Here is a 27,175-nt window from a genome sequence, read left to right on the forward strand (position 1 = left end):
ACCTTCTGCCACCATCCCGTGGGAGCGCAGCGCTCGCTGCGCAGGTCTCGTACCGTCGCTGTGGTGAACTGCTGTATTTAAAAACCAGCAGGAATAAACGTCTCCTGGCAGACAGACCACTCCTCGTACTGCAGCACCACCGGTTTCTTTTGTTCACGTCACTGCTGTGTTAAAACCGTGAGGGAGAGTACGGTGGGAAGCGCTTACACACAAAACCTGGTGCAGTTTTAAAGACGAGAGCCCTCCACCGAGACGGGGTATCTCCTGGCAGACAGCAGCAGCCGCGCTGCTGCTCAGAAAGATGTTTGGGAAACTGAGCGAGCTTTATCAACAGCAGCGGCCACCTGCACTGCCCCAACGCTGGGCTCTGCCCGCAGGCAGGAGCCCGTCCCTGCCCCGCAGTCCCAGCCAAAACGGGCGCAGGGGATGAGCACCCACCCAGGCAGCAGCCCTGGGGAGCTCCCTCCTTCCACATGCAAAAGCCCTTCGTTCCCAAGGCTGCTGTTTCACGTATGAGACGCTATCTGCAGGTTTTTGCAGGCCCAGTATTCAAGGCTTCATTTGACTATCTGTCTCTAAATCCATTATTTCGTTTGCTTGTTCCGTTCACGAGCAGCGCGCTCCAGCTCTTTCAATGTTACTAATGTAACTCGCCAGGTTTTGGCATCCAAATGAGCGAGCTCAAAGTCTCCTCAGCAAATGAATGCTGTCCCCCGGCCCCACGGGCTCCTTCTCCTTCGTGGCCTCCCCGAACCCCCCGTTACTGCGGGGCAGCCCCGCGCCGACCTGGGCACGCAGCAGGAGCAGGCAGAGCTCAGTGCAATCCTTCATCCAGCCCAAGCACGACGCCATCAAGGCGCCCTCAAAGCAGCTTTCTGGGAACCCCTCAGCATAAATTGCAGGGTTTAGCATCCACGCATGAGTGCCCAATTAATTCACACATGAGCGTTCAATAATTGCACGCATGAGCACCAAACGAGTTCACGCAGGAGCACGCCGTTATCACAAGCACAAATGCCAAATTAGTTCCCGTAGGAGCACCCAAACAGCACCGCACGAGGACCCAGGGGAGCACACGGCGTCCGTAGGCAGCGTCAGCACCCAGCTCGTGCACGCATGAGCACCCGATCCATTCACGCCTGAGAGCTGTTTTGGGCACAAATTGCCTGGTTTAGGCAGCAGTGCCTCTGCAGGAGGAGGCCACGGACTGCCCGGAGCCACAGCCAGTGGGTGCATCGTTATCTCTAATCAGTGAGTAGAAGTTTGTGTTAACTGGCAATAGATTAAATTAATTAAAAATTCCCTTGAGTCAAGACTATTTTGCCCACGGCCGAGACTCCCCAGCCTAAGGACAAGGCTGAGCAGCCCCGTACCAGGTCGAGTGCCCACGGTCCCTGGAGAACCGTTCGCAGAGGAACCGTTTCGCCCCAGCAGCCGGGGACTGGAGCTCAGGCTGCTCCCCCTGCTGCGAATCCAGTGGAAGGGTCTGCTCTGATGAAACGGTGCTCCGATGAAATGGAGCTCTCTGGAGGGAAAAGTCTTGGGATTTCAAGGATGAGAGCTCACCCAAGGTGAGGAGAGCATGGGAATCTGCCTTCAAACCCCAGGTCCAAACTGCCGGCCTTCACCGGAGACCCATGTTAAGAGTAAATGAAAAATTAAATGCACTGCCACATTTACTTCCCTTTTCTCTGCATCTGATTTCAGGGTAAAGACTTATGTAATACGTTTGAGATAACAGTTTAAGTAGTACCTTCAATCATGTGAGTGCTAACCCATTTAAATTAAGTTACTCTCAAGTCACACAGGAGTGCTAGTTGGAATCTGATTTTGCAATTTTTTCCTTCCCTATTTAATTATTTCTTCCTGAATTATACACAAACCAAGGTGCAACCAATATTATAGGAGAACTTAAGGACTAGTCTGGCCAGGACACAGCAGCACCAGGCAAGAATGGGTCGGACTTGATGGATCAAAAGACAAAGTTTAAATCTGCAACCGTGGGGTGAGTGAAATTGATTGGTTTGAGCTGGACATTATTTCTACAATTCTAAGCAAGTGCGTGCCACTTGACACGAACACTGAAAAGGCAAAGTTCCTGCTCAAAGAGCTTTCCATCAAAGTCACGCCGAAGCGATGCAGGGGCTGTGCAAGGGACACGACTCAGGAGCAGGAAGGTGCACGGCTCCGTGCTGCCAAACCTGTGTGGGAAGAGGGCCCATGGCAAGAAATATCCTTTAAGTACAGGTTTAGTCTTCTCCTCGTGGCCGTGACTCAATTTGGATGCAATTTCTACACGAACCGCCCGTGTCTGTTGAAGATCCAGCGTTCCACACCTCGCAGCTCCACGGCTTAACCCGACGGCCCGGTGCTTATCGCACATTGCTGTCGCTGTTAATCACCATCGAGTAAGACACCCCACGGAGCAACCTGTGCCGTCCTGTCGGTGTCGGCAGCGTCGACTCCCTTCCGCACACCCGGCAAACCATCTGGAACAACTTGTGGGACTGCAGGGCTCCTTCCGACCCCAGGATTCCCGCGGAGGAGAGCTCTGCCTCTGCCCCCGTGCTCGCCCGGCAGCTCCTCCTCTTGGGAACAACGCCATCGTTTTGGCACCTTTCTGTTTTAGCAGACCATAATCTTGGTTAACATTTAGGCAGCTAATGAAGGAGAATGCCTTACAAGCACATTTCTCTACTGAAACAAACGCCTCGAAGAGATGAATCCTGCCAGTCCTGTTCCAGCTCCACGACTCGGATCCTGCAGAGCAGGATCGTACCTGCACCCATCGCACACGGCGGCACAGGTCCATGGAGGGCGGGATGTGCACCAGAGCCCTCCGGCTTGCTCTCGGGAGCGACTAGAGATCGTTGTGTGCCCACCAGAAACATTATTTAGGTCTCCGAATGCTTTTTGGTCATGTTTCCCCTCTCCTCATCAGCCGTTTCCTGACTCTCATTGATTGCCTGCAGCGCAGCACCAGTCTCATGAGAGGTCAGAGGGTGAGTAGAGAAAAATAAACCAAAAAATCACGTCTTCTGCTGCGGCAGGACACGGCAGGCACGTGCGGCCCCTCACCGGGATCTTGCACACACTGGTGCTGCAGTTGTTTGCAAAAGAAGAAGCCAGAAGAAAGTCCGAAGCCTCTCTGTGAATCAAAAAAGAACTCAGGTAACCTCAGCTGTGAAACGGCCGTTCGCCTCTGGCAGAGATTCGCAGGCCGGCGTGTTTTGTCATGTGCACCTACCGCACAGATCCACGGAAAAATTACCATTAAAAACCGGGGATTGGAGGAGATCCAAACAAGTCACCTCATCAGTTACATTGAGGTGATCCCTAGCAGACGTTGTTCTGACGTGCTCTTAAAAAGACATCCCTGGCCCTGCAAAGACGGGGACTCCTTTATTGAGAATTTCTTCCAGGATTTAAGTCCTCTTGCAATCGGAAAGTTTTTCCAAAGATCTGATCCAAGTCTCACTTGATTCAAATCAACACGAGGACTTCCCGTCCGCTCACGGTGGGTACAGAGAGCAACCGATCGCTGTCCCCTCTGCAGCACAGGTACAGAGCTGAGCCCTCTCTGCATCGAGCTTTCGCAGGTTAAACAGAACCATGCTTTTCACCTTTCCCCATGAGTTTCTACAGCCATAGTTATTTTTCCTCTCCTCTGGACAATGTCCAGTTTTTGTTGCTAATAACTTGAGGCAACCCAAATAAGCACATAAAAAGCCCAGTGCTGATGATAACGAAGTTATGGCAACACCGATGATGACTCGATTGGCCCCACATCCGCAGGTCAGGTTTGTGGAACAGCCTGATCTCATCCCGGGCTGACGCAGCCCCGGCCAAAGCGGCAGGAAGGGGACAACAAGGGCAGGAGCCTCTTCCAGCGCCTGAGCCCCTGAGTCGCCCAGCCTCTCCTCCCGCAGCCGGCTCCGGTCTCCCGTGGGTGCCGAGCGTGGTTCCTGCTGGGCCGACAGCTACGGCGGAAGAACCACGCTGGTGACGGCGGGGGGACGCAGCCACAGGCTGCAGCGACGGATGCTGAGAGGCACCACCAGACCATCCGCTGGAGGCACCGCCACCCTGCCCGCACCGCAGACGCTGGGCTGGAGCGTCCGGCAAAGCCGGTGGGGAAGGAGAACCCGCCTTCCCTCTCCGCGGGCACGGGGAAGTGCTGCCCCTCTCGCAGGCAGGGCGCGCGGGCACGGCGCGCTGGAAACGCCCGCTCGAGTTCGGCGCCATCGTCCACGCCGGCCGCTCGGAACGCCAGGCACCGAACGGCCTCGAGGTCGCGTGCTTTGGGAAATCCCGCTTGCTCTTATCTTACAATCGTCTTGGAAGTAACAAGGAAAAACATCGCCAGCAAAACAGCAAATGTTTTCTAACATTAAATTGTTATCCGGCTGACCCAACAGAATAGCTTCTCGTTGACCACGACAGAGGGTAAGATGATCTAGAAAACAGCGGACAAGTTTGAGTATTTTGACTATTCTGCACGCGTTAGACAAAATGAGGAAACGCCGGTTTGGAGTGTTTCCTCAGGTAAACAAGGAGATTCCAGAAAGATGAGGGACTTGAGGAAAAAGACACAGCGCTGCTACGACTGGAACAGCAATGAGTTTATTTTTCTATTTTGGACGCAGGAAATAATACGACAAGGAATGCACGGATCGTGGAAGGACAAACAGCCGCATTTCTGCAGCTGCAGTTACTTGGGTCTCGTGGGCAGGGTCAATGTGCGGCCAGTTTCATCTGAGACAGGTCCTGGTCCTAGGCGGAACAGGGTGGAACAGCGTGCCTTCTCAAGGCTTCGGGACTTGCAATTATTTTAGAGCTGACCGTCCCTCACTGCATTCATCCATGAAGCTGCGCTTCTTTAGAACTAAGGATTTCTTTACTGCTGTGTGTTCTTACAGGACCTCGCACCCACGTATGTACGAGAGGGACGACGCATACCAAGGGGCGAGGTTTAAAATAAGCCATGAGGAAAAAAACGATGGTGGAGGCACGGAGGGAGGCAAACGCGGGGGTCTGAAACTCACAGCGGCAACGTCAGCCCGCCTCGCCCTCTCGGGCTGTCTGCATTCGGCTCGCTGCTCTGCCCCACCGCCCCCGACCGCCGCCGCCGCGGGGGGACCCGGGGGGAGGCTGCAGCCCGGCCCCCGGCTGCGTCCTCCAGGCCAGGCCGCAGCTGAGCCGCCGGGACGGAGGCCGCTCGCCCCGCGGCCGCCTCCTCGGAAGCCGCCCCGCCGCCCCATCCCCACATACACACCGTGTGCGTCCCCGGGGCTCCCCGCTCCCCTGCCCCGAGCGGCCGCGGCCGCGCCCGCCCCGCTCCCGCCCCGGCGCCGGGACCCCCGCCGCCGTTGCCATGGCAGCGCGTTACTTCCGGCGCGCGGCCGAGGCGTCGCGGGCCGATGACGCACGCGGGGCCTCGGCGCTTCCGGTTGCGCGGGCCGGGAGCGGGAGCCGGGCCGGGGCCGGGGCCGGGGCCGCTGCCGCCATGGGCGCCGCCCGCGATGCGGAGCAGCAGCCGGGGCCGCCGGGCGAGGAGGGCCCGGGCGGCGCCGAGGAGCAGCTGGTCAGCACGGTGAGGCGGGGGACCGGGGCCGGGCGGGAAGCGGGCAGCGGGCGGGCCGCGGCTGACGCGTGTGTCCCGCAGAGCCCCTGGAACATCATGATCAAGCACCGGCAGGTGCAGCGGCGCGGCCGGCGCTCCCAGATGACGACCAGGTACGGGCGGGCCGCGGCCTCCGGAGGGACCGGGCCGGCGGGGAGGTGGGCCGGGGCGGGAAGGGGAGCTGGCAGCGGTGGCGGTGGGGGAGTCCGGGCCGGACGGAGCCGAGGGGGAAGGCTGAACAGAGGGACTGGACCAGACCGGGCACCAGACCGGAGGGGAGGATCTGGCATAGACCAGGCTGGGGCAGGGGGGGGGATCCCGCGCCCCCCACCTGACTCCTCCGCCTTCAGCTTCACGGACCCGGCCGTGTCCATGGACCTGCTGCGAGCTGTGCTGCAGCCCAGCATCAACGAGGAAATCCGGGGCGTCTTCAACAAGTACATGAAGGTGAGAGCTGCGGGGACGGGCCCCGCCGCCCCCTCCCGTCGCGGGCTGCGTGGAGAGAGCTCGGCTCCCAGCTGCCGCGCCTGCCTCGTGGCCGCTGGTGCGTGGGTGCGGCGTGGGAGCTGGGCCCGCTGCCCCGACGCTGCCTGGCTGCTCAGGCTCTAACCCTCTCCTGCCGCCTCCTCTCCAGTTTTTCCAGAAGGCAGCAATCAACGTGCGCGATAACGTCGGGGAGGAGGTGGACCCGGAGCAGCTCATCCAGGAGACGTGTCGGAGCTGCCTGGAGCAGGTGGGTGCTCGCGAGGGGCTCCGCTCCCTCAGCAGAGCCTGGCGCCTGGCCGAGCAGAGCAGCCTGGCTAGGACGTGTCCCTCTTAAGGGCTTTGCCATTAGCCCGGGGCGGGGGGGAACATCCGCAGCCCCTGTGTGGTTGCTGTGCTTGGCTTCATTCTCACTGGGAAGAGGGGAGCGGTCAGGGCCGGGCAGCTTGTGCTGCTGCTGTCAGAACGCATCGCACGGCTGGAGCTTCCACAGAGACCGTCAGACCTGGCAGCCGTCGGAGAGTCCTGGGGCGGTGGGGCGGGATTTTTTTCTTTCACGTCTTGATTTTGTGCCAGTTGCCCGGACTTTGTCACGCTCAGATTGTGCTTTTGCATCTCGCCGTCTGTGAAAGCACTGCATGGCGGCGCTCCGAAAGCAGAGCTGTTACAGGGCTTTCAGGCAGCTACACAGAAGTCGGGGTTGCTGGCAGGTCCCTGTCTGGACCCCAGCATCAGGTAACCCTTCTTTCTCTTCCTGCAGGCCAAACTGCTGTTCTCTGATGGCAAAAAGGTTGTTCCCAGGTTGCCCCATGAGCAGGCAGTACCAAAGGTAAAGGTTGTTACTGTTCCCAGCGGCTTGAGTGACTTGTAAGAGCTGGGAGAAGGAGGAGAAGGGGTGGAATTGCTTTGTTCTCTGCCTCTTCTTGTCCATCAGCGCACTGGCGAGGAGGCAGAGCTGGGGGATGTTAGGCTAGGAGGGAGCGGTACCTACAGGGCAAGGAAAATCCCAGGCACAGTCGCTGCTTGTTGAGTTCGGTGCTTCTCACCGAGACGGGCTGGGGTCAGCGTTTCCCCACACACTTGTGCTCTCTGCCTCGAGCGCGGCGAAGGAGAGAGCGGCCGGTGGGATGCGTGGGGCCCTGCTCATCCCACTGCTGTTCCTCTTCCAGCGTGCCCGACAGATGGATGAGGAGCTGAATCGTCGAGGGAGCCCCGTTCCCAAAAAGGTAGGAGGGTTTTCCGCACAAGGGATTTTATGTTTCGGGAAGCCTGCTCCTCGTTCCTGGCCATTCCCACAGTGTGAGCGCGTGCAAGCGCACAGGCAGCTTGTGGGGTGCCTCGGAGGTGCTCGCTCTCGTGCCAGCCTGCGTTTCTGGTCGTGACAAAAAGAGCAGCTTCCCTGGGAGGGGGAGGGTAGCGGAGGGGGTTCTCTCAGCCCACACAGCTGAGTCACTGAAGGATTTCTTCCATGCAGAGAAAGGGGCGGCCTCCAGGACAGAGCCTGTCGAACGATCGCGGGGTCTCGGGCATGGCTGCGTGAGTATGGGTCCTGAGCTAGAGCCACGGTTTCGGGAGGGCGGGGGGGGGAAATGAGGCTGCCCGAAATGGGGGAGCACAGAAACCCTGCGGTGTGCTTCCCCTCCTGCAGAAAGGAGAGGTGCAGGGGGGTGCCAGAGGGCGGGCAGGAGGGGTTTGGGTTGAGGTGTTCCCCCCAGGAGGCAAAGACCTTCAAGGAAGCGGTTTTAGACAGGCCCGAAGGGGTGAAAAGGTCCAGATGGACCGTTCAGAGTGAGCAGTGTGAGACACGGGGGGTGGTGGTGGGATCTTGGCAGCCGGGGAGAGGAGAACGTGCAGCAAAGAGGAGGGTGCGGAGCTGGGTGCTGCAGGGGAACGGAGGGCGTGAACGAAGGCGGATCTGGAAGGGCTGGGGCTCGGTCCCTGCTGCTGGTGCCGCGGCGGTGGCTGCGCTGGTCCCGCGGGGACTCGTTCTTACTGCATTTTCCTTCCCCTCAGGTGGAAGCTCAAAGTCTCTGAGCCCGTGAGAAGGGATGGACCAAAGGTATTGGCTGGCCGACGCTGCTGGGCTCACCCTCTCCTCCCCTTTGCTTCCGCCAGCAGAGCCCTACTGCTGCGGGAGCAGAGGACAGCGCCGAGCTGTGCTCTGCCCCGGCGGGCCCCTGCAGTGCAGGAGAGAAGCAAGAAGAGGAGCGAAGTGCCTGGAGGCCTTTGCTTGTCTCCCCCAGGCGCTGTAGCCTGTAGCTCTGCGGTGTGGTGCCGCTGTTAGGAGACCTGGGGAGAGCAGTAGTAGCCAGGAGGATCCCACAAGTGTTTCCCACCCGGGGAAACTGCTTAGATCAGCCCAGAGGGAATGTAACTTCCCTCCTCTGTGGAAGTCCGGAGCTCTGTGGCCAGCTCCCTCCCTCCCAGGCCGGGGGTGGTTCCGAGGTTCCCCGTCAGAGAGCTGAGGCTCGTGGAGCATGGGCCGGCACCAGCTTCATTTCTAATGTTGCCCCTTTTCCAATTGCTCTGTAGTGGGATCCATCCCGACTGACTGAAACCACAACCTTTGTGCTGGGATCTCGAGCAAACAAGTAAGGAATGGCCCTGTCGATGGAGGGTGGTGTCTCCAAGGCAGGAGCCCGTAAGACTCCTCCCGTCACTTCGCTTCTCTGCCTCGAAAGCAGTAGGAAAGGCTTGGGGAGGAGAGGAGGTGTCCCCGTACCGCCGCGGCCGCCCTCCGCCCCGGCGTAACACCCCCTCGTGTTCCTCTTTCAGAGCTCTCGGGATGGGAGGAACAAGAGGGCGACTCTACATCAAGCATCCCCACCTCTTTAAGGTCAGATGCCGCAGCAGGACGCTTCCTGCTTCGGGGCTGGCTCAGAAACGGTTGCCGATGGGAATCGGGAGCGTGTGCTTCGGCTGGCTTGTTTTCTTCCTCCCCCACGCCCTTGTTCGTTATCTTCGAGCACGTACACGCGCGGTCTGGCTAGCACACCGGAGCACGAGTTAACGGCTTAGCGCAGCCGCCGAGGCGGTGGGTTTTGCCTGGAGCCAGGGCTTGAGGCTGGAGAAACGGCAGGCAGAGCTGAGCCCCCCCCCTCCCCGGCAGCCCCCGGCGGGCAGCGCGCTTGAGGGGCGCAGCGTCCCGGCAGGAGGGTGGTCAGAGCGGAAGGTCTGTCGCCTGTGTTCAGCTAGGTCCTTGCTGCTTTATTGCAGTACGCAGCCGACCCGCAAGATAAGCACTGGCTGGCAGAGCAGCAGCACATGAGGGCCACTGGGGGCAAGATGGTGAGTACGCCCGGGCTGGCGGCTCCTGCAGCCGGCGGGGACCGCGCAGAGACCCACCGCAGGGCTAGGACGGGCGGAGGAGCAGCGAGCCAGGGCGCGTGCGGCGGCGCGCTGCGGGAAAGGCGGCTTCGGCAGGAGGCTAGGCAGGGCGTGCGGAGGCAGAGGTGCTCCCGGGGCGCCGCGGAGGTCCGTCCGCTGCCCCTCGGTTTTCGGGCGCGCGAGGGCGAGTAGCGCAGGCCGGGAGGCGCAGCTGGCTCCGGCGGGGAGCAGCGGCTCCGCGCTGGACGGGGACAAGGGATGCGGCGCTGCCTTCGCCGCCCTTCGCGGGTGCGCGGCAGCCCTGAGGTGTCCCCCCCGCCTTGTGCCGCAGGCCTACCTCCTCATCGAAGAGGACATCCGGGATTTGGCTGCCAGTGACGATTACAGGTGAGGACCGAGGCAGGGGTGCTGCATGCGCTGTCGTGCCTGGGGCTGCTGTCCCGGGGGCCTCCGCTGCACCCGCCCCTGCTGCTCCACGGGGCCCTGGGTTTGGGGGGCTCGGTGCTGGTTGAGGGCTTGGTGCTGGTTGGGGCCGGGATCCATAGGGGGTGCCGGGGTTTTGGGCTGGGTGCTGGTTGGGGGTCCGTGGTGGGTGCTGGGGTCCCTCCGTCTCACCCCACCTCTCCCCAGGGACTCCGTCGACCTGCGGCTGGAGGAGCTGAAGCCCTTCGTCCCGCCGGCGTGGATGACGGAGAAGATGCAGAGGCACATGGAGACGCTTCGCCGCGGGGGGGATGTGCTGCCCCTTGAGGGCCCCCCTGAGCCCTGAGGCCCCGCCCCCCGAGGGCCCCCCAATAAAGCCGCTTCGCACTCGCCTCCACCGCCTCCTGGGGAAGGGGCGGGGGGTGTCTGGCCCTTTAAGACCCCGCCGGGGCAGGGGGGGTGTCTGGCCCTTTAAGGCCCCGCCGGGACCCGCGGCTCCGCCTCGCGGGGCGGTGGCCAATCGCGACCTTCCCCCGGCGGCCAATCGGCGGCCGCTCGCCGTTACCGCGGCAGCCGCATCCACGGCGAGCGACGATTGGCCGGCTCGAACGGAGCTGCGCGCTGATTGGCGGAGGCGCCGTACGTTGGAAACATTCAAACGGGGCGCGGGGCGGGACTGGACGGGACGGGGCTGCCGCGCCGGGGAGCGTCCTGCACCGCACCGGGACGGGGACCGGGCCACCGGAGAGCGACCTGCACCGCACCAGCACCAGCACCGGGACTGGGCCGCTCCGCCCCGCCGGAGAGCGTCCTGCACCGGCACCGCCGCTCCGCACCGGCGACTCCCGCTAGGAGAGCCCGGCCCGCCGCTCGGCACCGGCAGAGCTGCCAGCGGGGTCCGGGTCCAGCCCCGAGCGCAGCTGCGGGAGGGAGGGAGGGAGCGGAGCCCGGTGCGGCGCCGCCCGGGAGCGGGAACCGCGTCCAGTGCCCGTGAACCGCCGGGCAGCGGCGGCCGGAGGCGGGTTCGTCGCCCAGCGTCCCCGGGAGCCGCCATGGCCTCGCAGAACGCCGACCCCGCCGCCGTGCCCAGCGCAGCCGCCCGCAAAGCGGCTGAGGCGGGGGCCACGGCGGCCCGCGGCTCGGTGGGGAAGAGGTGAGCTGGGGCCGGGACCGGGGCCGGGGCTGGGGGCTGCCCCACCGGGCCGGACCGGGCCGGTAACGCGTGCTTCCCCCGCAGGCTGCAGCAGGAGCTGATGGCGCTCATGGTGAGTGGGGTCCCGGGGCCGAGCTGGGGAGCGGGGGGTCCCGGGGCCGAGCCCGGGGGGTCCCGGGCCGCCCTGACGCTCTGGCCCCGCAGATGTCCGGTGACAAAGGCATCTCCGCCTTCCCCGAGTCCGACAACCTCTTCAAGTGGATCGGGACCATCGACGGCGCCGCCGGCACGGTGAGCGGCCGGGACCCGGCACGGCGGGACCCTGGGCTGAGGGGGGGGACCTCGGGTTCCCCCCGCTCCCCCGGCTGAGGGTGGTCTCAGTCCTCCCTGGGGCTCCCCCTGCACCCCGGCTCCCCCGGGGCTGGGGCTGCCCCCCCCCCCCCCTCCTCGCCCCGGGGCTGCGGCCCCCGTCCCTGACTCCTGCCCCCAGGCCTACGAGGAGCTGCGGTACAAGCTGTCGCTGGAGTTCCCCAGCGGGTACCCCTACACCGCGCCCACCGTGCGGTTCCTGACGCCCTGCTACCACCCCAACGTCGACACCCAGGGCAACATCTGCCTCGACATCCTCAAGGACAAGTGGTCAGCCCTCTACGACGTCCGCACCATCCTGCTCTCCATCCAGAGCCTGCTGGCAGGTGGGTCCCGCAGCCGCGCTGCAGTGGGGTGCTGGGGTGGGGAGGTGTTGGTGGTGGGGCTCCCCCCCGGGCCCCCAGCACTGGGTGGTGGGGCTCAGGGGTCCGGGCCACCCCGCCTGCTGACCCAGCCCCTGTCCCCAGAGCCGAACATCGAGAGCCCCCTGAACACGCACGCCGCCGAGCTCTGGAAGAACCAAGCCGGTGAGTGCCTGAGGCAGGCAACCCCCCTCCGCCCTCCCTCCCTTGTCCCTTCCTCCGGGGTGGGCAGCGGCGCAGCCCCCCGACCCCACTACCTGCCCGGCCCTGCGGCTGCCCCGGGACCCTCAGCCCCACGCACCCCCTCTCTCCTCAGCCTACAAGAAATACGTGCGGGAGACGTACGCCAAGCAGGCCAAGAGCCAGGAAACCTGACCCGCGCCGCTGCCTCTCCCCGTCGTACTTGGTCTCTGCCCGCTCCCTGTCCGGCCGCTCCCCCGGCTTTCTGTATCATAGGCTGTTTTTAAATTAATTTTGCAGTCCGAGCCACGGTTAATGTATAAATAAATGCACGTTTATAACTTTGCTTCTGGGGGTTTGTTGCAGCCTGGTATCCCACGAGCGCCCGGAGGCACCTTCTCTCAGTCAGCCCGGCCCTGGGGTCCCGCCGGCCCCTCTGCGAGCGAGCGTGGGCAGGAAGGGAGGGACACCAACCCTCGTGGGGCAGCAGGGGCTTTATTAACACTTGGGGTGCCCGGAGCTTGTCCCATTCCCTCCGCAGGGTGGGGGCAGCCCCCAGCGTCGCCTGCCCGGGCAGGGGGCTGGGGGGGGTACACAGGGCTCTGGTCCCTGCTCCGTGATGCCCAAGTGGGCACAGGGGTGCCAGCCCTGCCACCTCCTCTCCTGTCCCCCAGTCAGAGGACCCTGCAGCAGTGCCCAGCGCGAGACCCCCCCCGAGCCGCCCCGGCTGCGGGGGCTGCGGTGCCGCTCATCCCTGCCGGCTGCGTGGCCTCCACCGTCCACAGCGGGATGTTGGCTCTGCTCTCCATCTCCGCCAGCATGGCCCTCACCTGCTCAATCTCCTCTTCCAGGCGTGGGGCGGCTGGGGGCTGCGTGGAACCCCCCCCTTGCCGGCTCCCCTTGCGGCCGGGCAGCCCCGGGCCCCCCAGCCCAGTGCGCAGCGGGGCTGCGCCGCCGCCCCCCTGCACGGAGAAGAGCTGGCAGAGGTGGTGGGCTCGGCGCAGGTCCTGCAGGAAGAGCTCCAGGGCAGAGAGGAAGAGCACCCACAGCCGCTCCAGCTCCTGCCGCTCCTCGGGGCTCGCCGGCGCCTGCCGCAGCCCCGCCAGCAGCGCACATCGCAGCCCTGCGGGACAGGAGGCGCTGAGCCGGTGCAGCCCCGGAACCCCTCCACCAGCCCCGGTGTGGGTGCAGGGGGGGGGCACCGCAGCCACTGCCCGGTGCAGCAGCCCCCTCCTTACCGGTGCTGAGCTCGCGGGCCTCTGCGCTCCTCCTGCGCCGCTCCTCCCGCAGCCGGGGGCCGTCGGCGCTGCCCCCGAGCTGCAGCACCAGCTGCCGGTGCCCGGCTGTGGCCTTGCAGAGGGTGGCCTGGGCTGCCGCACACCTCCCTGCTGCCCCCACGCGCGGTGTGCATCCCCTCTCCCCGGTGCCATCGTGCCCCGTGAGGACGGGGCAGCGTCAAGCCCCTCCGCAGCGGCCCCTGGCTCTCTGGGGGGCTCGGCTCCCTTGTGCCACAGGGATGTGACAGGTTCTAAGCTGTGTCCCTGTGTCCTGCCAGCTGCACAGTGCCGGTCCCACTGTCCCAACGTATGCCGGGTGGTCCCCAGCCCGGGGAGCGTGCCCCCCTCGTCCCCGTACTGCGCTCCTCCCCGGCTGGAGAGGCTGCACAGAGCTGCTGCGAGCGCCCGGGGAGGAGCGGGTCTCTGGGGAGCGGTGGTGCACAGCGGGCTGGCACAGGCTCTCCAGGCACAGAGGCTCCAACATCGCCTTGGCCCCACAGGGAGGGGGCCGCTGCTGTCCCCCCACCTTATAGCCAGGTCCTCCGCACCCTTCTGGGTGGGACACGGGGGTCCTGGTGCAGGGCAGGCGCTGGTGGCTCCCCAGATCCCCTGTGGTCCCACAGCCCTGTCCCAGAGTGGGCAGGAGCAGCCGCCCAGGGCCCCCGGCTCCTGGAGCTTTGCTGCCTGCTGGGACCCCTCGGCGCTGGGGCCGTGCTCCCTCGCCCGCTGGCATGTGAACCGGCCGCTCCGCATGGAAAGTCTGAGCTCAGCGCTGGCACCGGCCCAGCAGCCCGTGGGAACCACAGCCCCGCGCTGCCCCCGCGCCCCCCCGGCACGGCCCCGCGGGGTGAGCCCGACCAGCACGAGGCACCCACCCAGACACGTCCCCCTCCCTGGGGAGTGGTGCAGGGGGCACCGTGCTGCAGCCCCCTCCCTGCGCAAACCTGGTGAAGTTCTGCACCAGCAGCTCAAGCCTTTCCTCTTTTATTGAGGCTCAGACCGAAACCGCATGCGACACACTGGAGGAAAAGCTTGGCCGCCAGTGGTGGGGCGAGACCGGGGCCCCGGTGCAGGGCAGGGTCCCAGCCGGCACAGGCGGCCAGGGGCCGGGCGCTGCGGAGTTGCTGCTCCCCAGGCGGCGGTGGAGCAGGGCTGGGCGCAGCAGTCGGCCCGAGGAATGTCTGGTCCTTTACTGCACACCCTCCATCATCTTCAGGAACTCTGCAAGAGAACGGCACCCTCAGCCCATGTCCCTGCCTGGGATGCGCAGCACAGGCGCTCGGCCGGGGCCGTCGCTCACCGTCGAAGTCGATGCGGCCGTCGTTGTTCTTGTCCGAGTCCTTCATCAGGTCCTCTATGTCCTCCTCGGTGACGTGCTCCCCGGTGGCCCTCAGGATCTCACCCAGCTCCTCAATGTCGATGAATCCGTCTGCGTTCCTGCAGGAGGGTGAGGGCAGGATGCGGCCCTGCTCGCCCCCGCAGGCAGGACAGGCAGGCATCGCCCCCCACTCACCGGTCGAAGACGCGGAAGCAGTTGGCCAACTCCTCCTCGGACTTGCCCTTGGCGTCCTCTTTCATCTGGCGCACCATCATCACCAGGAACTCCTCGAAGTCGATGGTGCCGCTGCCTGCGGGGAGGAAGCCAAGTGTGGGTCAGGCTGCCCACCTGGCACCCACCGCCCGCCGCCGAGGGCTGCTCACCGTCCTCGTCCACCTCCTCTATGATGGCGTCCAGCTCCTCCTTGGTGGGGTTCTGGCCCAGCATCCTCATCACCGTCCCCAGCTCCTTGGTGCTGATGTCCCCGCCGCCGTCCGCATCGAACATGTCGAAGGCGGCCTTGAACTCTGTGGGGAAGGGGGTCAGGGCCGGGCAGCGTGCGGGACGGGGCCACGGCAGCGGGACAGAGCCTGGCCCCGCGCCTTGGCCGGGTCTGGCCCCTCTCCCCGCCGCCCCCGTGCTCACCCGCGATCATCTCCTCACTGAGGAAGGAGCGGGCTTCGACCTGCTGGTCTGTCTGCAAGGCAAGGGAGCGGGGTCACTGCGGCCGCCCATGTCACGCCTGGGAGCCCCTCGCATGGTGCGGCGCAGGGGTGCAGGGAGAGGACGATGCTGTGCCGGGGCGAGCCGTGCAGCTCCGGTGCCGCCCGGGCACCTGCGAGGGCGGTGGGCTATGGGGAGCCACCTGCCCAGGGCCCCCTGCCAGCCCGGGGGGGCTCCATGGCGCAGGGGCTGCGGTCCCGATGTGCAGCCTTGGCATGCCAGGCATGCAGCGCTATTTTGGGGATCTCCTCGGCTCCCCTTATAGGGATCAGTGGGGCCGCAGCCACGGGCACCTGTCGGCCCCGATCGAGTTTCTCCTGGAGGCGCGGGCCGGCTGCGGAGCCGGCGGCGACGCCGTGTCGCATGACCCAGCGCTCGGCTTTCAGCCACCCCCTGCCACTGCCGCCTCTGCACAGCCCCGAGCTCCGGCCAGGGCTGAGCCAGCGTCCCTGGGCGCCCGTGCCCCTCGGGCAGCCACGCGGTCCCCCCCGGGGCATGTCCCACGGGGACCCCGTGTCGCCCCGACACCTCCTTGCCTTCGCCTGCCACAGTCAGCCCGGCCCCGGGCACAGTCTCCCCGCCGCCATCCGCAGAGGCACCTCAGCAGCCCAGATCCCCCGGGTGCGTGCAGTGCCCGGCACCTCCTGCCCTGCCGGGTCTCGCCCCCGCACACAGCACATGGCATGCAGCACGCGGCAGCGTGGAGTCTCTTACCATTGAAGGCATTTTTGCTGCTTCCCTCCCCTAGGGAGTCACCACCTCCTGCAGAAAAAGCCCCCAGAAGCTCTCTGGTGCCCCTGGCACCCCAATTTGTAGCGTCCCAGCCGCTGGCCCCCGGCCCCGGCAGCCTATCAGCTCCCGGGTGGCAATCCGGCCCCGCTCATTGGCAACGGGTGCATTTTACCTAATTTAGCCAAAGCGTTATTGGCCAAGAGCTGGGGATTAAACGTGGGTCTGAAGCTGGGATAGAAATTCAAGCCCTCCGGGGAGGGACAGCGGAGCCTTGGCAGGAGGGCGGCTCTGCCCCCCGCCGCAGCACCCCCCACCCAGGGCGGCTCAGCAAGGAGGGGGTAAAAAATAGCCCTGGAGCCGCCAGCATCACCCAGACAAGGGGGCCAGGGCTTCTCCCCGCACCGAGCTGTCTGCCCCAGCGCCGCGGGCACAGACCATCGCCTACTCCCCTGCCGAACCTGCAGCCCTGCCTGGGGCAGGCTCCCAGCACGGGGCCGGGCTCCCCCATCCCCTCCCTCGCCCCTGCAAGGCTCTGGGGGCTCCAGCCTCACCCCGCCACCTCCGGCCCCCTCCCTTCACCCCCATTTTCCGCTCGGGTGGGCTGGGGCAGAGCCACGTTGCAGCACCCCACCCCAGACGAGGAAGGGGCCCTCGGCGGGGCCTGGGGCGCGAAGCCCCTGAGGGGGTGCAGAGCATGCCCCTCTGCGGTACGGGGTCCCCGGTGCCATTGGCACCCGGCTCCTGGGTCCGGAAAAGGCCCTGTCTTTCTGTGCTGCCAGGAGAATGGGAAATCTGCCTGGGTGCCTCCTCGAAGGCTCTGCCCTCGCACACCTCAGCCCATGCCAGCCACCTTTGCCAGGGCCTGGCTGGGGCTAGCGGCTTTGGGGACGCGCTGGCCAAGTGGCCCGTGCCCCGTGGTGCTCCGAGGGGGTTGCATGGGGGCTCGGGGCTGCAGCGGGGTCAGGCTGACAGCACGCTGTCCTGCAAGGTCCCAGCGCCGGGGACATCCAGGAGGTTCCCTGGCTCCTGGTTTTGCCGGGACCCCCATTCCCCGTGTGGGAGCTGGGGACGGCACCAGCCCAGCCCCCCGTGCGTCCCACCCTGCCCAGCAACCGGGTGGGGAGGGGCTGGGGAGGCTTTGGGGCCCCTCGGGCACTGGGTGCAGAAGCCCCCACAGACCCACCCATGCCCAGGGGAGCACAGGGATCCCCATCCGAGCCCAGGCAGGGTGCGGGGTGCTGGAGCAGGGCGCAGTGGGCGAGCAGGGGCAGAGCGATGGCAGCAGCTGGGCTGGTTCCCCGATATTAATAGACATTCCCAAGAAAGCGGCGAGGAGGCAGCGGGTGCGGTGCTAAATAAGGCAGGGCGAACGCCGGGGGTGCAGCCCAGCCGGCCGGGGCGCGTGGCGAGGCTGGCCGGGGCGACGGCAATGGGGTGCCAGGGTAGCCCAGGGGATGTCCCGCAGGGGCTGCGGCACAGCGGGATCAGGAGCCTGGGTGGGGGGTATGGGGGTATCAGGGTACTGGGATGTGGGGATACTGGGGTATCGGGGTACTGGGATGTGAGGATACTGGGGTATCAGGACCCCGGGCTCCCGCAGTGCCAGGCGCCGGGGTGAGGGGCTCCTGTGGCCCCAGGCGGGGGGACCCGGGACCCTGCCAGCACCACCCGGGCTGGGGACAACGGGAGCGGTGACCGGGTGGGGTCGGGCAGGCGCCCGGCTCGGCCCGGGCAGGGGCTGGCAGCACCGGGCAGACCTGCCCTGACCCGAGCCGAGCCGTGCCGTGCCGTGCCGATCCCAGCCGTGCCGACCCGTGCCGGGCCGTGCCGGGCCGATCCCAGCCGTGCCGACCCGTGCCGGGCCGTGCCGGGCCGTGCCGGCTCCGCCGCCGCGATCCGGGTTCCCGGCGGAGGCGGAGCCGCGCAGGGAGGATCCCGGGACGAGCCGCGGAGGAGCAGCAGCCATCGCTCGGCACCGCCCGGGCCAGCACGGTACGGACCGGGCCGGCACCGCCCGCAGCGGGGGACGCGGCTGCACCGGGCCGGGGTGGGAGCGGGGCCGGGGCCGGGCTGGGGGCGAGAAGGGGGGGCCCGGGCTGCACCGGGGCGGGGGGGAGGCGGTGTGTGTTGTCCCAGGGCCGGGGTGTCCCGCGGACGGGCTGTCCCAGCCCAGGCCCGTGCGGTGCCCTCGGCTGCCGGCGCTGTGCCGGGCCGCGGTGGGCAGCCCCTGGCCCCCTGCCCGTCCCGCCGTGTTGGGGCAACCGGGCCTGACCCCCCCCCTGCTTCGGCAGCTGGGCCGGACGGGATGGCCGCCCGCATCCTGCACCGCCTGCGGCACGCGCTGGCCGGTGAAGGCGGCCGGGAGGAGCGGGCGCATGGCGGCTCCGAGGCTGAGGACTGCCCGGAGAGCTCGGAGCTGGAGGACGACACGGAGGGGCTGTCGACGCGCCTCAGCGGCACCCTGAGCTTCACCAGCCACGAGGAGGAGGAGGACGAGGACGAGGAGGAGGAGGACGGTGCTGGAGAGGAGCTGGGGGAGCCGCCGCAGCCAACGGGGGCGGCAGCGGGTGCAGAGGACGGAGGCAGGTGCTGGGGCCGGTGTGCTGGGGGTCCGGGGCAGCAGCACCCTGGGGGGGACCCAAGCGACGGTGGGGGCCGGCAGCCTGGAGGTGTCGGGGCACTGGGAGAGCCCCGTCCCCGCGGCGGGCGGGCTGACACCCTTCTCCCGGCGCAGAGTGGGGCCCGGCGGCGGAGCGCCCCGGCGGCAGCCTGCTGACCCGGCAGCTGCAGGAGCTGTGGAGGAAGTCGCGGGGCAGCCTGGCACCGCAGCGGCTGCTCTTCGAGGTCACCAGCGCCAGCGTGGTCAGCGAGCGCTCCTCCAAGTACGTGGTGAGTGAGCCCGGCGGGGCTGGGCGGGCGCGGGGTGGGCGCAGGGGTGGGCGCGGGTCCCGCTCCCTCCCGGGGCAGGGGTCCCACGGGGCTGGCGCTTATTTCTCTCTGTCTTTCCCCGTGCTGCTCGGATGGTGCTGGCGGCTCAGATGAGCCTCAGGTAACTATCGCCAACGGGTGCTGCGGCTGCGGCAGCCCAGCCTGCTCCCTCCTGCCCGGGCAAACCCCGCCGTGGCCCCTCTGCGGCCGCACACCCGGCTCTGCCCGGCCCCGCGGGAGCAGCGCGCCCGCCGCACCGCCCTGACGGCCGGCTCCCCCCGCAGCTCTACACCATCTACCTGATCCGCTCCGGCCGCTTCGACAAGGCCCCCGCCACCATCGCCCGGCGCTATTCGGACTTCGAGCGGCTGAACCGCCGCCTGCGCTGCCGCTTCGGCTGCGACATGGCCGGCGTCGCCTTCCCCAGGAAGAGGCTGCGCCGGAACTTCACCGCCGAGACCATCGCCAAGCGGAGCCGAGCCTTCGAGCAGTTCCTGTCCCACCTGCACTCCATCGCCGAGATCCGCCGCTCCCCCGAGTTCCTCGAGTTCTTCTTCCTGCAGGACCTGCAGGCCGCGCAGCGCCTGACCTGCACCGGCATGTACCGCGAGGCCCTGGCCACCTGGGCCAACGCCTACCGGCTGCAGGACCGGCTGGGGGTCTGCGGCTCCGGCCGCTTCCTCCTGACGCTGGCCGGGCTGGCCGTCTGCCACCAGGAGCTGGACGAGCTCGGCGAGGCCCACGGCTGCTGCGAGCAGGCGCTGCAGCTGCTGGAGGCCCAAGGCAGCCACCCGCTGCTGGGGCCCTTCCTGCAGGCCCACGTCCACCTGGCCTGGAAGGTGGGCAAGGACAAGCGGCGCTCGGAGGCCCGGCTGCAGGACCTGCGGGAGGCCGGGCCGCCCCTGCAGCAGCAGCCCACCCTGAAGGAGTGCCTGATCAAGGAGCCTCTGGAGTGAGCGTCCCGCCGCTGGCGCCCGCGCTGGCAGGAGGGCAGGGGGCCGCGTGGGGCTCGTGCCCGGGGCGGCCGGCAGCAGCGAGGGCGATGCCGCGGGTTGGGGATGGGGTGGGGAGGCAGCGCTGCGCTCCCGCAGGCAGCACGGCCCACGCCCGGGAGCTGCCGCGAAAATTGCACTTTGTCTGTGGTTAGTCCGTTAGCTCGCCACCCGCACCGGCACTGCCGGGAGCCGGCTCCCCCTCTGTGGGGGGCTGCCAGAGTGGACGGGACTTTAGCTGGGACATACTGGCACTGCGTAAGGGAACGGGAAGGCTTCTGGCAGGGTCTGGGGCTCTTGCCAGGAACTTCCCGTAGAACTTGTATAATAAAAAGGACTTTATTGAATAAAGTCTCGGTGGGAGGAAGAGCAGGGCGCCTGCCGTGTCTGTTCAGCTTCACTTCCCCCAGGGCACCGTCAGCAGGAAGCCTCAAGCCCCCCACGCTGCGGTGGGAGCTGCCTCGGCCCCTTTCCCGGGCTCCCAGCGGCTGGGCCCTCTCCTGAGACCGAGGGCGAGCAGAAGCAGCGACTGACACGAGCACCGGGGCACAAGGAGGCAGGAGAAGTGAGAAGGGGAAGCCACGTGTGCCGCAGTAGCACTTTCCCCTCCTACGACCCAGCCTGCTGCGGGGGCAGAGCCGGCCCCCAGTGCCCCCGGCGCTGCCCGCCCTCCCCCTGCCCGGAGAGGCTCCCTTGGGCGAGCGCAATCCCAGGGGCCAAGGGGACAAACGCCAGGGGACGGAGCCCAGCTGTGCACCTGACGGCTTTATTGAAGGCAGGTGAAGGGTGGATGATCGCAGTGTGCGGTTCCAGGCCGTGCAGCTGGCAGTCGGTCACAGCGGATGCCTCTGCGGGTCTTCATCCGTCACAGAGGACCTCTGGCACCAGCACTGCCCACAGCGCTGGATCCAGACCGGTCTCCTGCGAGGCTGCTTCCCGCTGCCGCCCAGGTCCCACCTTGCCCGCATCTGTTTCGGTCCCGGGGTCCCTCCCTCGGCGTGCCCGAGCCTCAGCCCACGGGGATTCCTCAGCTAGAGCTTGCTCTGGTTTGGTGTTTGCTCCACCCTGATGACTCCTTCCTGCGCGCAGGTGACAGCCAGGACCCCGTCCCTGCGCCACAGCCGTCCCTGCACCAGTCCCCGGCACCCGCCTGCAGAGAGGGCCTGTCAGACCGCGGCCCGCCGGGACGGGCAGGGCTGGTCTTAGCCACACGGGTCCCCGGGGGAACGCGGTGAAGACTCACCAGCCCAGGGGCTCTCGCACTCGTACAGCATCCAGTGGTCCGCTCGGAAGGGCGCGTGGAACCACATGGAATGGTCAAGGGACACCATGAACTTGATGCAGTACTGCCGGTGCGGGAGCAGCGCCGTGCCCAGGAAAGCGTAGTCGGAGATGTAGGCGGCCACGCAGCAGTGCACCTTCATGTCAGTCTCTCCTGCAAAGCAACCGGCACTGCTCGTCCCCCGCGGGGTGGCCGTGGGACAAGCCTGGGCGCGTAGCGCGAGGCAAAGCCCCCAGAGCTCCGCTTCCCCGAGGGTCAGCTGCCGGCCAAGCAGAGCTGAGATGCAATTTCAGACCCGCTCCCCTTGCCGTGCCCCCCGGGGAAAGCCCACCGTGGCTGAGCACGGCACACGGGCATCGCTTCGTGTTCCGGCACCCACACCTGTAGTTCAGCCTTGAAATCCCCAGGCTTCCCCGCAGGCTTGGGGCGCAGGCAGCCTCTGAATCACAACCCTCTCGGCCCGCTCCGTCGTGAGCATGCTCTACAGCGCGAGCTTGAGCCCGAGCCCTCGGCTCGTGAGGCAGCTGGACCACCCTCCCGGCGGGACCCACCTATGTAGCCTCGTGCTCGCACCCAGAAGAGCTGCTTCGGCTCCTGCGGCTCCGAGCAGAATATATCTGGTGGGTTCACGGGTTTGATATCAATCGGCACGTCTTCGGCTTGAATCTTGTTGAGATGCTTTCTGTATCTCTCCGCCAAGTTAGGATTCCTGTAGACCAACACGGAGAAGTGAGGTTCACGCCAGGCAGGCCAGGGGCATGTCCTGCTGGCACCGGCTTCGGCCCAGGGACCCAGGGCCACACAGAACAGCAGGAGGGGCACGGCTCCTGCCCTGTCCTGTCCTGCTTCTATACTCCCCTCCCAGGCGTATTTGGGAACTCCTCAGGCAGTCACCCCAGTCCCTGTGCCTCCCTAAGCCCCCGCCGCAGAGAAGGGCATCCCCAGCATGCCCCTTCCACCTCACTCACTGCAGGAACTTCTGGATGAGCTCCTCTTGCGTCAGCAGCTCCTCAGGGGGTGGTACGGCAGGCATGGTGAACTGGTGCTGCACTGGGCTCTCCTGGGAGAGCTGGAAGGAGGCCTGGCAGGTGAAGATCGGCTTTCCGTGCTGGATGGCCTTTACGGAACGAACAGAGAAGCTGTTCCCTGTACGGGTCCGCTCCACCTCGTACAGCACCGGCACCTTGGGGTCCCCTGGGACAGAAAAGGGACGTTCTGCCGTCGGGCCACCACGCACCACAGAGGGGACCCAACCTACAGAGGCCGAGCACTGGGGCCAGGCGGGCTGAGCCCGCTGTGCCCTGAGCTGGCAGAGCCACCCACCCCCTCTCCCTGCTGCGCTGGGGCCGGCATGGCGGCACCCGCCCGCCCCTGCGGGCCTCAGCCCCGGCTTCCCCAGCCCCTCAGCCGCTGGATTCACTGCCTGGCCCCAGTCCCACCATAAGCCCCAGCCTCCCCGGCCCCCAGCACCCTGTCCCCCGCCCCACCGCCGGCTCTCAGCCCCGGGCACCCCCCGACCCTGGGATCAGCGGCCCGGCCCCTCCCGCCCGGTCCCTGACCTGCTCCTCCCACCCCGGCCCCCCAGCCGCCGGGGTTCACCGGCTCGGCCCCGCTCCCCGCAGCCCGGTTCCCCCCGGGCCCGGCCCACCTGCCCGCACGAAGTAGCAGTGCAGCGAGTGGACCTGTTCGTCGCGGCTAACGGCGCGGGCGGCCGCCACCAGGGCCTGGCCCACGATCTGCCCGCCGAAGAGGCGCCGCGTCGCGGGCACCCAGTGGTGCCGGCCCCTGCGGGGGGAGAAGGCGGCGGCGGTGAGGGGCGGCGGGGAGGGCGGCCCGGCCCCGGCGGCCCGGCGCCCCCGCGCACCTGAAGAGGTCGAGCTCCAGCCGCTCCAGGTTCAGCACGCTCGTGATCAGCACGCTCCGCAGGTCCCCGGGCGGCGGCCGCCCCGCCACCGGCCCCGCGCCAGCCCCCTCGGCGTCGCCCGGAGCCGCCATCTCCTCAGCGACCGGGTACCGGCGCCACTGACAGCGGCAACATCCGGCCGGCGCGCGGGGGAGCGGGAAGTACCGCCCACCCGCGGGGCGGGGGGGCCGCCAGCTGATTGGGCCGTCGAGCCGTCAGTCATGTGGGTGGTGGCAGAAAACGCCGGGCTGGTTGGCTCGTCTCTTGCCAATCCGAAGAGAACGCCTCCGATTGGCTATATTCAGGGTGTGGGCGGTGCTCCAGCCGGTTTAATACAGGCGGCGGGGGTGGCTGTTTCCTTCCCCAGGGAGCAGAGGCCGCCGGGCCGGGCCGGGCCGGGCGTCCCGGCGCCCGCCATGGAGCTGGGGTCCCGTTTCAGGAGCTACGAGGACTTCAGGGAGCGCTTCCGCGCCTACAAGCTGGCGCAGGGGTGCCGCTACGGCCTGCGGAGCTGCGTCTCCGTCCGCTGCCACAACCGGCAGCACGGCACCGCCGTCCGCGAGGATGTCATGTAAGGCTGCCGCGGCCCCAGGTCGCTGCGCGGCACCCCGGTGCGTGGCCCTGCCCCGGCAGGCCCGGCTGTCTCGATGCCCCGCAGCAGCAGTCCCTGAGGCAGGGTGGTGGGCCCGGCGGTGTTCGCGGGGGGGGGGGGGTTCGGTGCTCCCCGGGGAAGGCCCCACGCAGGCTCGGGGAAGGGGCAGACGCAGGAGCGCCCTGCCTGCAGTGCTGCACGCCGCAGGCAGAGCCAGCAGCCAGCTCTCGACCCCCAAACCAGCGCTCTTCCACGGGGAGCAAGCCCTTGTCTGTACCTGGTTGAATGCTTTTATAAGCAGGCTGTTCGTGACTTCAGAAGGGTTGATCCGGACAGTGTAACACACCTGCAGAGAGGGACGCTGTTGGTTATGTCACACGCTTGCTGTTTTCATAGTCTCGACCGTTCTTGTGTCACTTCTACCCCCCCTCACTGCCTAGCTGTGCCTCCTTCCCCCCTCCTTCCCTGCCAGCACTCCGCTGTCCTGTGTCTGCTCCTTAGCCCTGTTTTACTCTGCCTTTTGGGTCGACAATTCTCTCCGCCTCTTGCAGCAAAACCTGTAGCTTTGATCTTTGAAGTCATCCTTCTGGGACGTTGCTGGCTTACTACAGCTCCTGCCTTTTTCCGCTCAAGTTGCAAGACGTTAAATATTGGCGTCTGTTAGCGTTCCCCAGCTGCCTTTACCTCGCTGCAGTGGAAAGGTGTTGTCAGGTTTCCCTCTCGCAGCACTCGATTCTGCAGCCTTCGCGTATCTGAGCGGGCCTAGCGACGCCGTCTCATTCCCGTCCAAGTCGGTGGATGTGTGCGCAAAGGCTGCAAGGTCATTTTGTTCTCCAGTTACGCAACTGCTCCCCCTTGCCTTCTTAAAATATAGTTTAATCTCATGCCTTGAAGCCTTTCTTGCTATGTTCTAGCCTGCTCCTCCAGACACAGAGGAGTTGCAGAAATGATACGTGCTTTAAGGGAGTAAGACACAAACACACAGGTCTCAAGTTTTTGTTGATGGCTTCGGTGTTTCTGGAGAGCAGAAACAGAGGCACCATTGGGAACAAGAGCTGGGGCTGCTTTGTAGTGTCTGGTCGTGGCTGTTGTAACTCTTGATTCCGTTGTTCCTCCTGTATTTGAGCTTCCTTACCCCAGGCTTCGCTGAGCAGGAAGCCAGCCCGCATGTCTGATGGGCATATGCGTTTTTTGTGTGCTCACTAATTGAACATAGAGTTGGCATGCAAGAGAAGTCTGAACTAAATGCTGGCAGCCTACGCCACCATTGCTTCCCCTGTTAATGCTTTCTCAACGTTTGCAGGTTCATGCAGGTGAAGTTTGGTTGTGCCCGGACCCAAAAATACAGCAAGAAGAGAAAGCAGCAACCCAGCTTGTGTCCGGCTTATTTTGTGTTGCAATATAAGGAGGACATAGACCAGCTTGTGATCAGCGAACTGAACAGCGACCATGTCCATGCCGACCCGGTGTTTTCCCTGACCAGAGCCACCGCTGCGACGGCAAGCACCGCGGCACGCGACGGCCCCGCAACAAAACCGTGTGAGCGGCAGCAGGCGGGTGGGACCGACAGCGGCGCTGCGGCAGGTGAGGACTCGCACGCGGTTGTGGGGCAACCGGTGGACGGGGCGCCTGCTCCGTTCAGGCCTCCCGCGCTCCCTGAGGCGGCAAAGGAAAACGCCTCGGCGCTTGTCAGGGTTGCTGAGGTCATGAAAACCTTCCTGAGGGCGGACAGGGGCTCGCTGGCCTCAATTAGCGCAGACAGCGACCACGGCCTGGACAGACTCAGCTTCCAGACCAGCAAGATGAAGAGCTCGTTTATGCAGTTCCCCGAGAGCCTCCTGCTGCACCGGGCGCCGAGCGAGGGGGGACATGTTCTCTACGCTTTCCTTGTAGAGAGTAAGGAGCGAGTGGGGAAAGTGGTGCACTTGTCGCTGCTGAAGGATGACACAGGAGACAGCGTCAGGAAAATGCTGACTGTCTTCAAGGAGTTCAACCCCGAGTGGCAAAAGGTCCAGGCTGTTTTCATGGACGTGTCCTTCTTTCACAAAGCCATTCTCCACGAGCTCTTTCCCTCCGCCCAGGTGCTCCTTTCTGTCTATCACACTGTCCGACTGCTCGAGAAGAAGGTGAAGGAAGCGGAAATCTCCTCTTCCTTCAGGCAGAACTTGACGCTGGCCTTGCAGAAGGCCATGTTTTCCCCTTCGGCTGCGAGTCTGGATGCCCTGTCCCAGCTGGTGAAGCGCGTGGTCAGCCCGGAGCTGTACGACTACCTGCGAGCCAACTGGTTCTCCTGCGAGCTGCTGTGGTGCATGCACGCAGAGAAAGGTCTGCGCTTCTGCGGCGTGCACATGGACAGCCTGGACCTCGTCACGCACCGAATATCCAGTCTCTTTGGCCAGCAGCCGTCCTTGGAGGCGAGCGTTCTTCGTTGTCTGGAGTGTGCAGACTGCCTTGATTCTGGAGGCTTGGAAAGCCTGAACCGGGGTTTCTCGAGCGCCGAGGAGGACAGTTGGAGCAGCCTCCAGGAGAAGCCTGACGCGCGTGCCGGTGCTGCAGCAGAACCAGGCCCCGTTTCTGGCTCTCCGGCTCTTGCTGAGCCCGCTGGGCAGGCTGCTGCGGCAGGGGACGGGCTGCATGCTGGCCACGCTCCGGGAGAGCTGCACAGACCTGGGCTCCTGGCTGTGCCTGAAGGAGTGGGAGGTGGTGCAGACGTCCACCCAGCTGCTCAGCCCCGCACCGGGCAGCCTCGCCGTTCGGCTGCTGGAAGACGCGCACCGGGTGAGCCGGGACTGCCGGAGCTGCAGCTGCTGCTTCCACCGCCGCTACCGGCTCCCCTGCAGGCACATCCTGGCCGTGCTGCAGGTGCACCGGGGATGTGTGGAGGAAGGCATGGTGTGCAGGCGCTGGCAGAGGAGGTACCAGCACCTCCCGGTCCCCGGGGCCAGCCCCCGGGCTGCGGCGGGGGCTCGGCGGGCGGCCGGCCGGAGGGCAGGGGGGAGAGAGTCCGGTCCCTCAGCCTAGAGCTGGCCAACCTGCTGATGCAGTGCGAGGGCGAGGAGCTGGAGGAGCGCAGCTCCGCGCTGGCGGCGATCCTGGCTGCCTGGGCTCGGTCACCGGCACCGGGGGAGGCGGCCGGGAAGGAGCCGGCTCCCCCCGCCTGCTCCGGGTAACGCGGGCACCGAGGAGATGTGTGATGGCAGAGGGGAGCTCCCGGTGGTCCCCGGCCCTCTGCGTTGTACAGCGCCCGAGCCCTCCGGTGCCGCCGCCGCCCGGCAGCCATGGGCCGGGACCGGCGGGTGGTGGCGGGGGCGCGCCCAGCCGGCAGAGGGCACCGAGCGGCGCCTGACGTCATGGCGCACCCCACGGTGATTGGTGGCGTCCCTGGCAGGGAGCGGGGCACGCCGGGATACACTCCCCCGGAGAGGAGCGGTGCACGCCGGGATATGTCCCCCCGGTAGCGGCGGCCGCCGGGCGGGAACATACTGCTGCTGCTGCAGGGCCGCGCTGC

At 66.1% G+C, this 27,175-nt stretch overlaps 8 protein-coding genes across 9 annotated transcripts in view; 5 read left to right on the forward strand and 3 right to left on the reverse strand.

The window, feature by feature from the left end:
* The first annotated feature begins 5,471 nt into the window (after window positions 1–5,471).
* DNTTIP1 (deoxynucleotidyltransferase terminal interacting protein 1) lies at window positions 5,472–10,258 on the forward strand. Its single transcript, XM_050907419.1, has 13 exons — window positions 5,472–5,593; window positions 5,666–5,736; window positions 5,974–6,070; window positions 6,258–6,356; window positions 6,867–6,935; window positions 7,276–7,332; window positions 7,581–7,642; window positions 8,120–8,165; window positions 8,639–8,697; window positions 8,882–8,942; window positions 9,323–9,394; window positions 9,765–9,820; window positions 10,064–10,258. Exons 1-13 carry the CDS (start codon window positions 5,507–5,509, stop codon window positions 10,200–10,202), a joined length of 975 nt encoding a protein of 324 aa, XP_050763376.1. The 5' UTR covers window positions 5,472–5,506; the 3' UTR covers window positions 10,203–10,258.
* Window positions 10,259–10,857: 599 nt separating this feature from the next.
* UBE2C (ubiquitin conjugating enzyme E2 C) lies at window positions 10,858–12,266 on the forward strand. 2 transcript variants are annotated; one of them, XM_050907420.1, is made up of 6 exons: window positions 10,858–11,009; window positions 11,094–11,121; window positions 11,214–11,300; window positions 11,500–11,704; window positions 11,846–11,905; window positions 12,057–12,266. In XM_050907420.1, the coding sequence occupies exons 1-6, from the start codon at window positions 10,909–10,911 to the stop codon at window positions 12,113–12,115; spliced, it is 540 nt and encodes a 179-aa protein (XP_050763377.1). In that variant the 5' UTR covers window positions 10,858–10,908; the 3' UTR covers window positions 12,116–12,266. The 2 variants fall into 2 exon arrangements, with proteins under 2 accessions (XP_050763377.1, XP_050763378.1); XM_050907421.1 differs by lacking the exon at window positions 11,214–11,300.
* A 328-nt stretch (window positions 12,267–12,594) lies between these two features.
* On the reverse strand, window positions 12,595–13,350 carry LOC127023510 (regulator of G-protein signaling 9-binding protein-like). The gene is given in 3 exon segments (XM_050907625.1): window positions 12,595–13,043; window positions 13,159–13,317; window positions 13,320–13,350. Coding segments are annotated over 3 exon segments (639 nt in total).
* An 815-nt stretch (window positions 13,351–14,165) lies between these two features.
* TNNC2 (troponin C2, fast skeletal type) lies at window positions 14,166–16,001 on the reverse strand. Its single transcript, XM_050907385.1, has 6 exons — window positions 15,953–16,001; window positions 15,161–15,212; window positions 14,899–15,042; window positions 14,711–14,825; window positions 14,498–14,634; window positions 14,166–14,418 (listed from the first exon to the last, which is right to left on the reverse strand). The coding sequence occupies exons 1-6, from the start codon at window positions 15,962–15,964 to the stop codon at window positions 14,387–14,389; spliced, it is 492 nt and encodes a 163-aa protein (XP_050763342.1). The 5' UTR covers window positions 15,965–16,001; the 3' UTR covers window positions 14,166–14,386.
* Window positions 16,002–18,275: 2,274 nt separating this feature from the next.
* On the forward strand, window positions 18,276–19,942 carry SNX21 (sorting nexin family member 21). The gene is given in 3 exon segments (XM_050907432.1): window positions 18,276–18,556; window positions 18,658–18,859; window positions 19,183–19,942. Coding segments are annotated over 3 exon segments (1,155 nt in total). The 3' UTR covers window positions 19,855–19,942.
* A 671-nt stretch (window positions 19,943–20,613) lies between these two features.
* On the reverse strand, window positions 20,614–23,493 carry ACOT8 (acyl-CoA thioesterase 8). The gene is made up of 7 exons (XM_050907626.1): window positions 23,401–23,493; window positions 23,037–23,194; window positions 22,821–22,957; window positions 22,141–22,366; window positions 21,724–21,881; window positions 21,134–21,325; window positions 20,614–21,040 (listed from the first exon to the last, which is right to left on the reverse strand). The coding sequence occupies exons 1-7, from the start codon at window positions 23,491–23,493 to the stop codon at window positions 20,922–20,924; spliced, it is 1,083 nt and encodes a 360-aa protein (XP_050763583.1). The 3' UTR covers window positions 20,614–20,921.
* ZSWIM3 (zinc finger SWIM-type containing 3) lies at window positions 23,492–27,150 on the forward strand. The gene is given in 4 exon segments (XM_050907379.1): window positions 23,492–23,646; window positions 24,971–26,266; window positions 26,268–26,619; window positions 26,622–27,150. Coding segments are annotated over 4 exon segments (2,019 nt in total). The 3' UTR covers window positions 26,838–27,150.
* Window positions 27,018–27,175, forward strand: part of CTSA (cathepsin A) — a 2,170-nt gene continuing 2,012 nt past the window's right edge. The window contains exon 1 of the mRNA XM_050907627.1: window positions 27,018–27,032. Coding sequence (XP_050763584.1) covers window positions 27,018–27,032 — 15 coding nt within the window. The remainder of the gene's footprint in view (window positions 27,033–27,175) is intronic.

Source organism: Gymnogyps californianus, chromosome 17 (assembly GCF_018139145.2).
Source record: "Gymnogyps californianus isolate 813 chromosome 17, ASM1813914v2, whole genome shotgun sequence".
Taxonomy (NCBI): Eukaryota; Metazoa; Chordata; class Aves; order Accipitriformes; family Cathartidae; genus Gymnogyps; species Gymnogyps californianus.

Coding starts and splice junctions, on each gene's coding strand:
- DNTTIP1 (XM_050907419.1), top strand. CDS start 5,507: ATGGGCGCCGCCCGCGATGCGGAGCAGCAGCCGGGGCCGCCGGGCGAG. Junction 7,333..7,580: donor GGAGCCCCGTTCCCAAAAAG/GTAGGAGGGTTT, acceptor TCTTCCATGCAG/AGAAAGGGGCGGCCTCCAGG. Junction 7,643..8,119: donor GGGGTCTCGGGCATGGCTGC/GTGAGTATGGGT, acceptor CCTTCCCCTCAG/GTGGAAGCTCAAAGTCTCTG.
- UBE2C (XM_050907420.1), top strand. CDS start 10,909: ATGGCCTCGCAGAACGCCGACCCCGCCGCCGTGCCCAGCGCAGCCGCC. Junction 11,122..11,213: donor AGGAGCTGATGGCGCTCATG/GTGAGTGGGGTC, acceptor CTGGCCCCGCAG/ATGTCCGGTGACAAAGGCAT. Junction 11,906..12,056: donor GCTCTGGAAGAACCAAGCCG/GTGAGTGCCTGA, acceptor CTCTCTCCTCAG/CCTACAAGAAATACGTGCGG.
- TNNC2 (XM_050907385.1), bottom strand. Junction 14,826..14,898: donor AGAGGAGGTGGACGAGGACG/GTGAGCAGCCCT, acceptor TCCTCCCCGCAG/GCAGCGGCACCATCGACTTC. Junction 14,635..14,710: donor TGCTTCCGCGTCTTCGACCG/GTGAGTGGGGGG, acceptor ACCCTCCTGCAG/GAACGCAGACGGATTCATCG.
- ACOT8 (XM_050907626.1), bottom strand. CDS start 23,493: ATGGCGGGCGCCGGGACGCCCGGCCCGGCCCGGCCCGGCGGCCTCTGC. Junction 22,367..22,820: donor CTGCTACTTCGTGCGGGCAG/GTGGGCCGGGCC, acceptor TTTCTGTCCCAG/GGGACCCCAAGGTGCCGGTG. Junction 21,326..21,723: donor GCGAGCACGAGGCTACATAG/GTGGGTCCCGCC, acceptor GTTGCTTTGCAG/GAGAGACTGACATGAAGGTG.